The sequence below is a fragment of the Nestor notabilis genome, unplaced genomic scaffold (assembly GCF_000696875.1).
Source record: "Nestor notabilis isolate BGI_N333 unplaced genomic scaffold, ASM69687v1 scaffold27019, whole genome shotgun sequence".
In the NCBI taxonomy this organism is placed as follows: domain Eukaryota; kingdom Metazoa; phylum Chordata; class Aves; order Psittaciformes; family Psittacidae; genus Nestor; species Nestor notabilis.
The window spans coordinates 10,237-24,852 of record NW_009943641.1 but is presented as its reverse complement, the minus strand read 5'-3'; the positions used below and the strand labels follow the sequence as shown (position 1 = coordinate 24,852).

The following is a 14,616-nucleotide window of genomic DNA, read 5'->3' as shown; positions in this document are numbered from 1 at the left end:
TTATTATTATTATTATTATTATTTTAGGTACTTCAATACAAGTGATAACAACCTGCTGTACTGGGGCCTGGATTATCCACCTCTTACTGCCTACCACAGTCTTGTGTGTGCTTACATGTAAGTTCATGATTCAAAATACTTCATGAAATACCAAATTCATCTCTCTAACCCCCTTTCCCTTCCTTTTCTGTGTCTTTCTCTACTGAGGAAAAACCAGTAGCTAAAAACTACCAATCTGGGCAGCTGATGAAATGGAGAGTGTTGTTTTCTACCTTAAAGTTAGGGAAATAGATGTTATATGTATCCCTATTGCTTAAAACTAATACTGCTGTTTTTCTGTCTTGTAATTATCTCAAGGGGAACTGAAGAGTTACATTCTTTTTGCCAGGTCTGTAAACTTTAGCAGGCTTAGATGTGACTTAGACATTTATCTTTCCATAGAAGCCCCTGTTGGATCGGTGATGCACAGAGAAAAGTGCTGTAGGAATTGGGTGCATCTCATGGGAAAGCTCTCATGTGCTGAGAGCCCAAGTGACATTTGATGACTGGATATCATGTAAATAGAATTCTGTTATTGGAATACTTTTTCCACAAGGGCTTTACTGCTGTTGGAATGGGACTTATGGAATAAGAATGTAGGTTAAAGTGCACAGGCTGAGTTATGTGGGGCATCTATGTGAACTGTAAATGGTTTATATTTAATACTTAAGCATGAAAGGTATTTACAATTGTTTTCTTAAAAGTCAGTGGAACTAGACTGAAGGTGGTTATCTCGTCCTAATAAATATTGTATTCCAGTCTTACTGTTTGCAAAGATCATTTCTTTTTAATTGTGAAATAGTAGCTAAAGTCTATAGCATAAACTGTTGTAGCCGTAAGGGAAATCTTTCACCGATCACTATTGCTCTTTGAAATATTCCTTCTCCATTCATCTTAATTCTTGGAATATGCTCCTGTGCGTGTCATCTTTATTGCTGAGAGGAGTGTAAAGGGAAATGAGAACTGTCTACATTTTGATGTGTCTGTACTTTGTTTTACAGTGCAAAGTTAATAAATCCTGATTGGATTGCTCTGCACACATCTCGGGGGTATGAGAGTCAGCCACATAAGTTATTTATGCGTACAACAGGTAGGAAAATTATATTTCCTCAGGATGATGGTACAGATTGTCTTGCTTACTAATTTAGCATGTTTAATGTCATGCAGCTTCTCTGTCTTTACCAGTTTATTCCCAGTTCTTGGACTTGGGTAGCCTTGCAGCTCCATTTGTGAACCAAACTCCTGCGTTCTTTTCTCTTCTGCCATTATTTGTGAAGCTGATAAAATACACAAACAAGTTTTTAACCCAATTGATAAAAACTCTTAAGACAAAGCCACATTTTTGTAGCATAGACCCATTTTTAACTTTGAACATAGTATTGTTGCTTTTCCTTCCATTCTGATAAACGTGCTTTTCATTTTCAGCTTAGCTTGGTTTTCATTGTGGAGTTATTTTATATGCAGACTGGCATTAACAACCTCTTGAGGTGTTGGAGGTGTTTATTATGAGCTGTGTGCTTTAACTGAAAGGGAGAGATACTTGATATTTTTAAAGATGTCACTTTCAGAGTTACCACTTTTTAGACATAAACTTCTGTTAAAGGTAAAAATGTATTTTACCACTTTTATCCTAAACTTCATTTTCCTGCGGTCACTTTTCTGACCAGTTGGTTGTTTTGAGCTACAAAGAAAAGGTTAAAACAAGTGCTGAAAAAATGTATGTGGATAATTTAATTCAGTAGCTCTATCAGTGGGTCAGCAAGTGATGTGGCCTGTGAGCTCCTGTTCTCTAAGCAATGGCAGATGCTGTGTTATCCTGTTGCTATTTTCTTTCATTTTAAGGGTTTCTCTTGCTTTATGTAATACTGGAATTGCACAAAATGCTTTCTGATTGCAACAGCAGAATCTGTTGTTCATCAGTAGCTTTTCAGTACTTCACAAACCTCAGTCTGGTGTTAGGAATTGATTGAATTGAAAAGAAATAAAAATCACTAGAACTTAATTACCCTTGAAATGGTCTTTATTAGTTTTGAAATCAGCTCACTTGACAAACCACTGATGGATCCAGGAGAGCTGATAAACACTTTTTAACAATAGCCATTAGAAGAATGCATTAAAATAATTCAGAGTTGTTGGTGTCAGCTCTTGGCATCACACCTTTGTTTTAAGTGTCAGTGGATTTGTTTTGCTAATGCCTTGGGTTTATTTGTTTAATTGTGGCTTCAGCACTGAATAACTGATAGTTTTAAACGTTTTCTTCCAAATCCCATGACTGAGAAGGGGCAAATTATACTTTCCCTCTTGAAATAACTGTGTGTTTCCCAAAACTGGTGCATAGAAATAACCTGACTCTTCTTCTCAGGCTCTTAAGACAACACTCAGAGAATTCATCTGGTGGTTTAAGCACGAGCAGGAGTTGACACATTTCTAGTCAGGTGAACCTACTGGTTCTTTCATCTACCCTCTTACAAATACTTGCTGTAGGCAGATGTTGAAAGCCAAATAACTAGTTTTAGACTGTTTATCCACATCACACAGACTGGAGATAGTTATAACTTAGAGCTTCTTAGTTGTGTCTCCAGACTATCTGTTTCATCAAACAACTTGACTGGATCTAGCTGTAGTTGATTTCTTTGGAGAATGAAGAATGCCTTCTCTCATTTCGGCATGTGAGGAACTAGAGTGTGCTCCCTTATTGACTGAGGCTGTGCCAGAAGCCAAAACAGCTGAACGCATGGAAGCAGCAGCTTTTGGACATCAGAAATGATAGCGTTCAAGACATTAACAAGATCAAATTCTGTACACCCCTTTCTTTTTGTCCTTTGAAGTGGAACTCCCCAGTTTATTGTGATGAAGAACTTTCTGATATTTTAGTGTTTATTTGCCTATATGTTTTCATTGTTCCCTAAACAATTGCAGAAAAGAGCTTTGGTGTAACTGCCAACTGGAGCTATCTATAACAAAAAGCCATACTGTAACACAATGTAAGACAACAGAAAAGCTTATTCAGCTGAAACTATAGTCCTGTGACTTCTGAAATTCAGTTGAATTGAATGACTAAAGTGAAGTTTTCAGTGAGGGTACAGAGGCAAACCCCACATTCAAAAGGCAGGCAGCTAGTCTCACCCCAACCCTGTGCAGTTATGATCATCCGAGGGATTTTTAACACCAAATACAACCAAGGTTGGGAGCATTCAGAAGTTAAAACCATAAGCAGAGTCAAAGATTCACAATCCACATGAAAATGTGTGACTTGAATAGCATTAAATGAGGTATGTGGGAGGGTTCTAACATAAAGTTGATCTTTATTTTTCAGTGATTGTTGCTGATTTGCTGGTTTATATTCCTGCAGTTATCTTGTATTGTTTTTCCTTGAAAGAAACATCGACTAAAAAGAAGGCAAGTGTCTGGTGTGTGTGTAAATGAAGAAACAAAGATAACATACTGTTGAAACAGGGGAGAAATGTAACAGTATGAGAGTGAATTAATGTATAGGACACTGGGGTGGCTTCGATTGACATAAAACTGATGGCAATCATTACATCTCATACTAAAGGCTTTTCAGTTAACAAGATAAAGCCATTAACTTACCTGACAGCAATTAATGTGATGCTTTCAATAAGAAGATGCTCTGAAGTTTAGTAGCCATGAACTCCTGAATTGTGTTTCTTTGTGAATTTGTTACTTGGGTAGTAAACCCAAGATGGGGGAATCTAGGAACTGCTTTGTCTTGCACACTCCTTATGGCAGAACCCAAACATTCTGGAATAATAAGTCTTCGGGTTTTTGGAGTGGTTCCAAGGTTTTAGGTGGGTGTGGGTGGTCTCTGAGCTGGTTGGCAAAGGGCAGCCTGGTCTCCATCCCATATTTTCTCACTGATGGGAAATCTTTATTCCTTTTTTATTCCTCAGAATATCACTTGTAGAAAATCAGATTCCTACATACAGGATGCACCATGGAGGGGCAGATTTTTGTACTGGAGCAGTAGTACAAGTCTCTCTGTCTGATTTCTAACTTAGAAATAATTTCCCCTCTCTTCTTTATTTTTGGTCCTTTTTCCCAGGTCTCCAGTGCTCTCTGCATACTGCTTTATCCAGGCCTCATTCTTATTGACCATGGACACTTTCAGTATCCTTCTTCTGCAGTGAAATTCCTTTCAATTGACAAAGTAACACTGTTCTTTTAGTAGTTGGGCGGGAGGTTACTTCTGTGTACAAAGTCATCTGAGAGGCTTCTGCCTACCCCAAAGCAGAGATGATAAAGAAAACTGTAAGTCTAAAATACACTGGGGATAAACAGTTGAAACTGGGACACATCAAACATGAATAGCATTCTTCCTGTGCCTCAAGCTCATGTTTGTCAGTCACTTTATTGCAGAAAGCATCAGTGGTATGATAGTGACAACACTATGACAGTGGAAAGAATGATGGCTTGTGCTCCTGTGGTTTGTGTTCGGAGAGAGAATCACCTTAGATCTTCTTGAGGTGGCAGAGGAATTTGTCAGGTGTACTGTGTAAAATGTTCACTTCTGTAAAATGTGCCATTCTCTTACCTTTACTGTTAGTTGAGACTGGATTCACTTCGTGTGAATCTCCAAGGAGATGCTGAATCTCTGTGTCTACTAAATCAAGTCTTGACAATCAAGTAATTTACTAATTTCTGGTTTTCTAAGAGAATGCATGGTGAACTTGGAAGGTAGCATATGTTAGAATGTGGATTTCAAAGGAAAAGAGTTCATAATGCAATTAAGTATTTGAGTTACAGTTCAGGGCTGTTGAAATCACATTTTTGGCCTCACTCTTTAAAGATACAGATCATCTGTACCAAGGATGCTTAAACGGATAGAGATGGGAATGGATGCAGTTCCTCTTAGAGAGAAGCTGGTGGTCAGAAGGTGGCACAGGATTAGTTTTCTAGCATGTACAGAGAGGAAGGCAATAATCTGTTCTGTGTGTTCCATGTTGGATAGAGCAAGAAGTAACATCCCTGAGTCACCATAGGGACTATTTGGGATTTTCTTTTAAATACATGGAAAAAATCTCTGAACCATAACTGCAGTGAAATCTGGAACAGGTTTACTGTGGATGTTGTGGAATCTGCAGCATTAAATCCTTAAGAAAAGGTTCCATAAACCTCATGTCTGGGTGATGCAGGTGCAGCAGATGCTGTGTGGAAGCAGATGCGCTGCAGGGTCTCGCATGCTCTGTTCCAGCCCTGTGCCTGTATAATTAACACACTCACTATTTGTACTCAAATTTGCCCATGCAGGCTTTGAATATCTAAAAATTACACTTTAAATAGATGTACAGTTCCTTCTGTCTGTGAATAACATAGTTACAACTGGCAATGTGCTTTTAAAACTAACTTGAAAGAACTTTGTGTGCTATTTTACGCTCATCCCTCTGGACATTCATTACTGCCTTCCACTATGAAGATGTGTACCTTGTCCTTGACATAAAAAACCATATACAACTCAGTGAGCCTGGGCCTTGCCTTGTGGGGTGTTCTGTATTTGTCTTACGACTGGGACCTTCTGGGGTCAGTGGCCTTTTGCTTGGCCTTGAATTACAAGCAAATGGAACTCTACCATTCCCTGCCCTTTTTTTGCTACTTGCTTGGCAAGTGCTTCAAGAAGGGACTGAAAGGAAAGGGGTAAGTGACTTAAACCAGTGTACCTTTCTCTTGACATTGAGAATGTCATTCTCCTTGTTTGCATGTGAGCATCTCTGAATTAATTTCTGGTGGAAGATACTTTCCTTCTTGTAATGTATTCTTCTCCTGCAAGATAGATATTTCTTGTTGAGATCTACATTAAGTATTTCCATTGAACAAACAGCAAAATCTGTTCAGGTGTCTTTAGCGCTCTTCATGCTGTAAGCTAAATTAAATCTGGGCTGCTGCAGGCAAGCAGATTAGAGTGTCAGTAGTAACTCTGTGGTTCTCATGGAGTTCTCACTAACCTGGGGACAATGAACTTTTTCTATGGTGCTGGTGGCTCCTTGTTTAGATTTGTTACCTTCAGTTCTGTATCTCTTGCTGTAAAAGGTTTGTGCTGTAAACTCAGACCTGGCTTGTGTCACCAGTAGGTGGATTAATCTTTTCTGATGTGTTTCTCTTGCTTGCAGATTAGTATTGCTAACTAAGATAGCAGGGACAGTGGTGGTTTCCTTCGCTGTCTGCTGGCTCCCGTTCTGTACCGACATGGAACAAATCATGCAAGTACTTGACCGAGGCTTGTTTGAGGCATGCATGTTTTCTTCTCCCCCACCCCACTGTAAATGTTCTGTATTCTTAGATCCCTTGAGAAACCTTCAGCGTGACCTTTAGGGATTTCATGTGGGAGACACACCACAGAACTAGTAATTTGAGCTGGCTTCTTCAGCAGTCATTTCTTGCCAGTTATTTAATCCAGTATTTAACCCCAGCTCAGCTGGCATCTTCCAGGATATTATATGAGTAGACAACACTTATCCCATCATCAAACCCATACTTCAATCCATACATTTTTCCATAGAAATAGATTCCATAGTAATTGACAGTGTCAGAAGATGTAACCTTGAAAGTCAACAGCTTCAGGCTCTGTCTTTGGGCCTGCTCAGCTTCTTCTGAACAGGATTCATTGTTCAAATCAAATAATTAAAAATAATGATTTGGGTGCGTTTTACAACTTGCACTGAAAATCCACTATTTTCCAGACGTTTTAGGCCAGTTCTGCTTTTCCTTTTCCCCAGGCTATGGAGATTTGCATGCTGCAGGGTGCCGAGTACCACAGCCTTAATCCAGGAAAGCAATTCCTCATTCACCTAATGCTAACACCGCACTAGGGAGTCCTGCTGATAAAGGAAAGGGGATTCCTGTCCTCAGCAACAGGGAATTGTTGCTGTTTTGCTTAGTTAGGGCACGAATCTTAATATTACACTTTAAAAAGCAGTTTCTCAGCTTTAAGTTTAAGCAGTAAAATGAAACTTTGAATTTCCAGGGTTTGGTGTCTCAGGGATTTAAGCAAATGTTTACATAGCTTGATTAATCCTTACATTTTCATTTAATCTTCTTTAGATATAAATATCACAATGGGCACTTTTCTTTCTTCAGATGTTCATGCTAATGGACCAAAGGCAGCATTTTATTAGGCAGTGGTATCGAAGTGTTCTCAGTGTACTCTCTGCTAGTTTAGTTAAAAACAAACAACAACCCAAAACCCCCCAAGAAACCAACCCAACAACAAAACAAAACCCCAAACAACCCCTCCAAAAAAGGCCATCCTCCAAAAAACCCCAAAATAAAACAAAACACCCCAACAATGATCCTATTCCTTAAGGAATGATCTCGAATTTGGTTTTGTTCACCACGCTTCTTATTCAGTACCAAGTTTAAAACTAATGACAATAACCAGAGATGGAAAGAGCTGAAGGATTTTAGTCTAATATTAGCCCAAATATTTCCTGAGCTGATCAGGGGGTGAGTTGCTGGATGCTGATCGAGATAAACCGAGGAATTGTCCACGTAAGCAACGCGCAGTAAATTTACACCGGGGTGCCTGGAACAGGTTCTTTGAATCAGTTCCCATTTACAGCAGCAGTAACAAATGCTACTGGTTGTAAAACCGTATTGGCTACCAAGTAGGCGTCCCGTGTGTGTGTGTGTGCTGGTGCTGCCAAGCCCTCTGTTGGCTTGTAATCCTCAGCAGGTTCGAGGCACATACTCTGTATTGCTGCTGAGCATGTGAGGAAGATGGCTCAGTTGTTGGTGCGAGCAGCTTTCGCGGTGTTATGTCTACACAGCTGTGCCTCCAGCAGCTGTTTCGGGATGAGTTTCAGGAGCATGAGAGCTGTAGTTACAGATTTAATTCTGAAAGTGATCCTAGCACAACTGCTAATGTCTTTAGACCTCTTGATTTATTAGAGGTTAACTCTGTCATTGCTAGCAGGCAGCAAGCACGGCTAAAGGCACCCAGGTACGTCATGAGACGGGGAAGTGTACAGAATGTCTTCACATTTGAGCAGAGATTCATATACACCAGTGTTTACTCAGGGACAGGTAGTTTCAGAGCCTTATCCTCACAAAGTGTGTGATCTCCTGAGTTCAGGGCCAATCTCTTGTGCTGGAGAACTGTTTCTCGGTTACTTGAGAGCATGTTTTAATTAAGACTCTTGAAACTTCCCATGTTGGAAGATCAGAATAATACAAAGTACATCTAAGCATATCTGCAAGTGTCTCTTTGCACCATTGTAGTAAACCCCAATAATCCCCACATTCCAAGCCCAATGTTGTCACAAATGTAATTTTAAATGAATGTAACTATCATTAATTACCTTATTTTTCCCTCTTCCAGGATAAAGTAGCCAATATTTGGTGCAGTCTAAGTGTCCTTATAAAGATAAAGAATATAATATCACCTCAAACTCAACTAAAACTCAGGTAAGACAAAACTGAAGTGCTTTAGGAGGGTTATTATTGGTGGCTTTAGTGTTATATTTTGCAAAATGAGTGATTTTTGTCAAAGAAAGAGAAGTGGTGTTTAAAATCTTGAAAAAATGTTTTCTTTACTGTATGTACCTTCCTCCCAAGTGATGCTTGCTCCAAGTGATAATGCTCCATCCCTGGCAGTGTTCAAGGCCAGGTGGGACAGAGCCTTGGGACACATGGTCTAGTGTGAGGTGTCCCTGCCCATGGCAGGGGGGTTGGAATTGGATGATCTTAAGCTCCCTTCCAACCCAAACCATCCTGTGATTCTGTTCCCCAAGTTCTGTTAGGAATATTGATGACTGAAAAAAATCCTGCTTGTTTATATAGTGGTTTCAGCTACTTGGTTGGTTAAAACTCAGTTAAAACTCCATGCTTTCCCCTTAAAGAATAACCCCTTCTTAGTGCTCTTGGAAGTCAGAGTTCACAGTTCTGTTTTCTGGCTAAACAGAGGATTCGAGTTTAGATCTTGCAGAGTCAGAAATGTTAATGGAAAGCACAGAATCAGCTGGGTTGGAAAAGACCTTTCAATTCATCAAGGCCAACAATTACCCCAGGACTGCCATTAATAAATGCTTTATTCCTTGTTCAAAAGCATGTCTGTGAGTGAAGAGCACTCAGTGCTCTTGTGATGGAGCCTCTTTGGGTCATTTTGTACTTCTGAAAATGAAAACTGAATTCCAAGCTTAGATAATCTTCAGAAGTGATCAGATGAGACTGGATGTAGCTACTCATGTATTAAAACTGTTTTTCTTACACAATTCTTCAGTTTTGCTGTAACGTTCCTGAGCCTGCTGCCTGCATGTATAAAGCTCACAGCCCAGCCTTCTATCCGAGGATTTAAGTTTGCTTTGGTAAGTGCATGCTTTTTACTGCTCCTTGGTTTAGATCCACCCGTGAGTACCAGTTCCACTCACAGTTGCTGTGACGAGAAGTGTGGTATCGTTCAATGCCGTTGCGCTGGTGCTGAAGGGACCACTTACAAAGTGGTGTGTTACCATGTGTCCAGGGGCCTGATGTGTCTTTTAAATCCAGACTTTCTCCCTGAGCCCCAATTATTTAACGCTCTGTTTTTATTATCTTCCTCTGAAGGGTCTCTAAAAGCTTCTGTACGTGTTAAAGCCTCATATAGGGTTGGAATGTCTCTTACTGTTTAGCTTCCAAAGTGCTAGTTTTTTTTATTCCATCAGCTGCAAAATTCAAGAACAGAAGTCCCAAGATGGACAGTGTGAGCTCATGAGGGGTTTGAGAAGAGAATTATACTCTTTTCCCAAATGTTTGCCTTTACTTACTCATATATCACTGAACTTAAGCACATTAACCTGACTTACATGAAAAACCCAGTTTTTCCTTGACCTCAAAATCCTATGGAGCTGGTCCTAAGGTTTCAAGAGTTAAAAGATAATTTCTCTTTTTAATTTTCTGTGAGTAAAGTTTGAGAGCTCATCACAACGTTGCCTTAAAATTAACATTTATCTATTCGTAGAATTGGTTTGGTTTAGTGTGTGTTTTATTTGGTGGGGGGGAGGGGGTTGTGTTTGGGTGTCCTGGCTGGTCAGGACAAGAAGCAAAATTCTCTGTCAGAAAGGTGGGTAGTTCTCCCCAGGACTGAGCTGTGCCAGTGTTGATGTGTGTGGATGTTGTGTTTGCCACACAACAGAGTATCCCACAGTTTGGGGATGCTCTTGCCAGTAAAGCAGAGCAAGGGCTCTTCACGTGAAGTGCTTTTTGACTACCCTGAGTAAACTTTCAAACAGTGTAGTTTTCCGTGTGTAGAGGTGGTGACAGAAGCACTTGGAAATGGCACTGGAGTAAATGTAGCAGTTAATTAGAAAAAACACATCATTTAGCTCAGAGATTCCTGTCGAGTCTCTGCCAGCAGAGAAACTAAAGCATCCCTTTGCATTGCAGTCACATAGACTAATGTGTCTCTGATTTGCTTTCCTAAGGTTAGTTGTGCATTGTCATTTTTCCTGTTCTCCTTTCAAGTACATGAAAAATCTATTCTTCTAGTGTCAGTGTAAGTAAATTATTTTTCTGGGGATATATTTTGATCTTCTTTTCCTCATCTTGTTATTGCATGCTGCTTCCTCACTTACAAATACATCTGATTGTAAAAACTCCACACATTTGCTTTTCTGAATAACTCATAAGTGAAAGCATGCAAATAGAGCCATGCTGCTCTCTCCTGCTCCTCCCATCTCTGGGCTGTGTGTCCTGGAGCACCATGTGGTGCAGGCCAGAGCTGCCTGCCTGGGGCTGGTTGAGGTGATGGTCCGTGCTAAGCAGAGGTGTTACTCAGCTGCCCGGCGTGGTTGCAGGTTGAGCTGGATGTCCCATGTGTACTTGAAGGTAATGTTTGATCAAGGAGGATTTGGAGAGGCTCTGGCAGAGGATGCACTTCAGGTGCTGCCTGTTCCTGGGTTTTCCAAGCCTGTGCCAGTGGGGAATAGAGCTCTGCCTGGCCTCCTGGAGGACTGGGAGTGCAGCAGTCGTGTGAAGGGTGGAGGGTGAAGCGCTGTCACTTCAGAGTTTGCTTATGTTTCTCCTCTCTTCATTCTAGACCAGTCTGCTTAATCATAAATGAAATCCCTTTTATGGCCACATGGTTTTTACTTGTGTCAACGTTCAGGTGAGTTGGACGCTACTAGTAGTATTTAAACCCCATGTTCTTTCCCCAGTTCCAGTATAAATGTCTCCTTTTCCCTTTTCTCTTTACATTCTTTGAAATCTAACTTGAAATCTGCCCTCACTTCTGAGGGTAATTCTCTTTTAACAGCATGCTGCCTCTGCTGCTGAAAGATGGCCTGCTGCTGGCCTACACTGTGACCATGCTGGCGTTCCTCTCAGTCTGCACCACTTCCTTTTCCATATTTGAGAAGACGTCAGCAGAGGACCTGCAGCTGAAGCAGTTCTCCCTTTCCCTGAAGGGATATGTTTCTTGGTTTAAATCCTTTCCCAAGATTGTCAGGACGCTGGTAAGTCACTTTAATTCCCACAGCTCTTCCCTGCAGCTTTTCCTGGTCCTGAAGTAGTTGAATAAACCAGTTTTATGTCCATAAGTACACGTTCTTCCCTGTGAGGGTGCTGAGGCGCTGGCACAGGGTGCCCAGAGAAGCTGTGGCTGCCCCATCCCTGGCAGTGTTCAAGGCCAGGTTGGACACAGGGGCTTGGAGCAACCTGCTCTAGTGGAAGGTGTCCCTGCCTGTGGCAGAGGGTTGGAACTGGATGAACTGGTCCTTTCCAACCTAAACCAGCCTGGGATTCTATGATACAGCTCCAAACACAGAAAGCTGCACTGTGTCTGTGTAGAGATGTGCTGTAATGTTTTACTGCAAGTATAGATTGAAGAATACACAGCAGCCACATAGTAGAGTAACAGCTTACTCACTTGAGGTGTTGAATCACCATTAGCTAATGCATCATTCCTTCTCTTACAGTTCCTTCTGTCCATAACCCTCATGGCTGTCCTGTCTCTGATGAGTGCCACGGTGCATCCCCCACAGAGGTTACCGGATTTATTCCCTCTATCTGTATCTGTTCTCTCTTGCTTACATTTTGTATTATTTTTGGTGTATTTTAATGTTGTTATTCTCTGGGACTCAAAAAATAGTAGAAGTCAGAAGAAAATCAGTTAATGAAGCTGTGAAGATCAAGGACTAAACTGTGAAAGGACAGAGTATTCTCCATGAGCGGTGTCTGGCATTGCAGGTAAACCTGCTCGTGGTGTAATACAATTCCTGTTTCCTAATGAAAATCAGGGAACACACCATGCATATTGAAACACAAAGTAAGCAAGGACTGTTTTAAAGGAAGGACTGTTTTGAAGAGCATTTGGAAATGTGATTTGGTGTCGTCTTCAGGAGTGTAATACTTTTTGTTACCGTTTGTAAACTTAAACTCCCTAATAAAGGACCAAATTTTGAGTTAAGGCTGAAGTCCCCTGGCTGTGTTAGCAAAGTGGTTTGCTGGCATTGAGTTTACAGGTTTCCCAGCATAAAAAGCATGAGCAAGTGGGTTAAGTATTAAGTAGAACCTCCTGACTGGTAGCTCTGAAGTTCTCACTGAATTGTTTCTGTGACATAAACTGTCTTGTGGTGTCGGTCTCTGTCCTCCACTGCTGTTTGCTGCCCAAGCCTGTGTGTCAGTATGAGGTGTGCTCTGGATCTGAGCTGAGCACTCAGTTTCTCAGCTGGTGCTGGAGGGGAGGACACGTGGCCTCCAGCAGCATCACTGGCCAGGATCTAATGCTCAGCCCCAAACCCAAGTGCTGCAGCCCATTGGGATGGTAATTCATTAGCAGCTTTGGTTCACCCACAGGCTTTGGGTTTTCTTGTATTATGTGTTATTCAATGCCAGCACTTTTGGAATGATGGAGTTCTGTAAGCACCAGACACAGCAAAGTTAATGCTGGGTGCAGGGGCAGAGGCTGTGATGTTTGGGAAGGGAAAGGTTCTTGCTGGAGGATGCATCTTCCTTTGCTGTAGTCATCAGCTGTGATTTGATTTGAACACTCTTGTGGCCTTTTGACTCTCAACCTGTTTCTAACAGGGCTGAAAAGCCAAAAGCTCTTGGTTCTACTGAAATAAAACCTGAGGGTGTCACACTGTGCTTTGAAAGTAGGTACTGGGTGCTTCAGGGATAAAAATCCTCAATAAACCCCCACTTATTGCATAGTAATTTGCAGGTGTAAATGGACTAAATTCTGCAGTTTCTCCCTCTGCACAGCACAGCCCCTGCTGCAAGTAGTGGAGAGAATACAAATTGATTGAATCATTATATATATAAGGCACATTATAAGAAAATGAATCATAAAGCCATTCCTGATAGTATAGGTAATCTAGGAGCCAGTCTGTCCTTTTTCCTCCCATACAAAAAGCAAACCCATCCTCATTTAAGGCTTCTCAGTGTGCTGTCACATTCCAGACTGCTGCTGACATGGGCTGTGTTATGGTGAGTGTGTGAATCAGCTGTTCTGGGAACTTCCACCTGTGTCAGCTCTGAATGCTGTAAATGAAGTGTCTACAAGCTGAGTGTGTTTGTTCTGCTTTTCCAGCTTTATTTGTTGGCTGCAGTTTACTTTTTCCACAAGGTTATACCCGTGGCAGCTCAGGGAGAACAAAAAGGTGCTCTGGGGTAGTAGCTGTGATGCTGTTGGGGGCGAGTGGAGGTTAGTGATGTGCCTACACTGTAACAGTTCACTATAAAGCAACACAACTTAAGTATTTCCACAAGTATGTAGAGCTTTTGCGAGGGTGTGACCCTGGTGGTGGCACACAAGAGCTCTGCCCACAGTGTGGCCTTTCTTTGGGGCAGTGTAGGCTGAGGGGCAGAGATGTGTATCAGGATGTGTCAATAGGGATCTTTGTCTCCAGAGGCTGTGAAAGCCAAAACCCACAGTGTGCCCTCCATATGTGGTGGGGTGAGGGACCACCAGCCCTTGAGGCTGCTTGGAGAACATCTACTTCCACCCAGACAACATCTGAAATGGCAAATTAAGAAGGAAGGAAGCAGAAGGGCTTCAGGTTCTAATGAGCCTGGTCTCGTGTTCAACTCGAGATGATGGTGAGAGCCTTCCCCCCATATAAAAACATTAGTTTTGAGTGTATCTCTTTTCTTTGTCCTTGAGATGGCCTCAAGGGGTGATAAAGTGCGAGTCATACGATCCACCTTGTGTGGAACTGGAAATGGTTCTTAACAGCCCCAGCTGTTTCTGAAAGGCAGCAGCCTGGTACAGCAAAGGGGTCAAAGAAACAGTAACTGCTCAACTAGCACAGGCATGTAAGGAGGAGCATTTGCAGCAGAATCCAGCACAGAGCTTTGTGCTTCCCTGAAACATCATTAAACACTACATTTCATGATCTTTAGTAATTGCCATGGTGTGAGGCACCACTAGCTCATGTTGTCCATCACCACCTTTTCTACTTACTGTATACTCGTTTCCTTTTGTTCTTATAAGACTAAACAGAAGGGAGTGATTTAGATGAGCGTGTGGTTCATTTCCAGATGCTTTTCAGATCAAAACCATTTAATTTCCAGCTAGAGGTTACAGTCAGGTTATGTATAACCAGATATATATAAACCAGAGCTGGTTTGGGCTCACCTTCCACCACC

At 41.5% G+C, this 14,616-nt stretch overlaps 1 protein-coding gene across 1 annotated transcript; it reads left to right on the top strand.

Moving 5' to 3' along the window:
• Positions 1-28: 28 nt before the first annotated feature.
• On the top strand, positions 29-12,140 carry ALG6 (ALG6, alpha-1,3-glucosyltransferase; the record flags this gene model as incomplete). Its single annotated transcript, XM_010022041.1, has 12 exons — positions 29-117; positions 1,041-1,129; positions 3,356-3,438; positions 4,103-4,167; positions 5,506-5,691; positions 6,165-6,282; positions 8,372-8,457; positions 9,272-9,356; positions 10,452-10,522; positions 11,066-11,134; positions 11,282-11,480; positions 11,943-12,140. Coding segments are annotated over 12 exons (1,338 nt in total), but the record flags the coding sequence as incomplete, so codon positions are not given.
• Between the last annotated feature and the right edge of the window lie 2,476 nt (positions 12,141-14,616).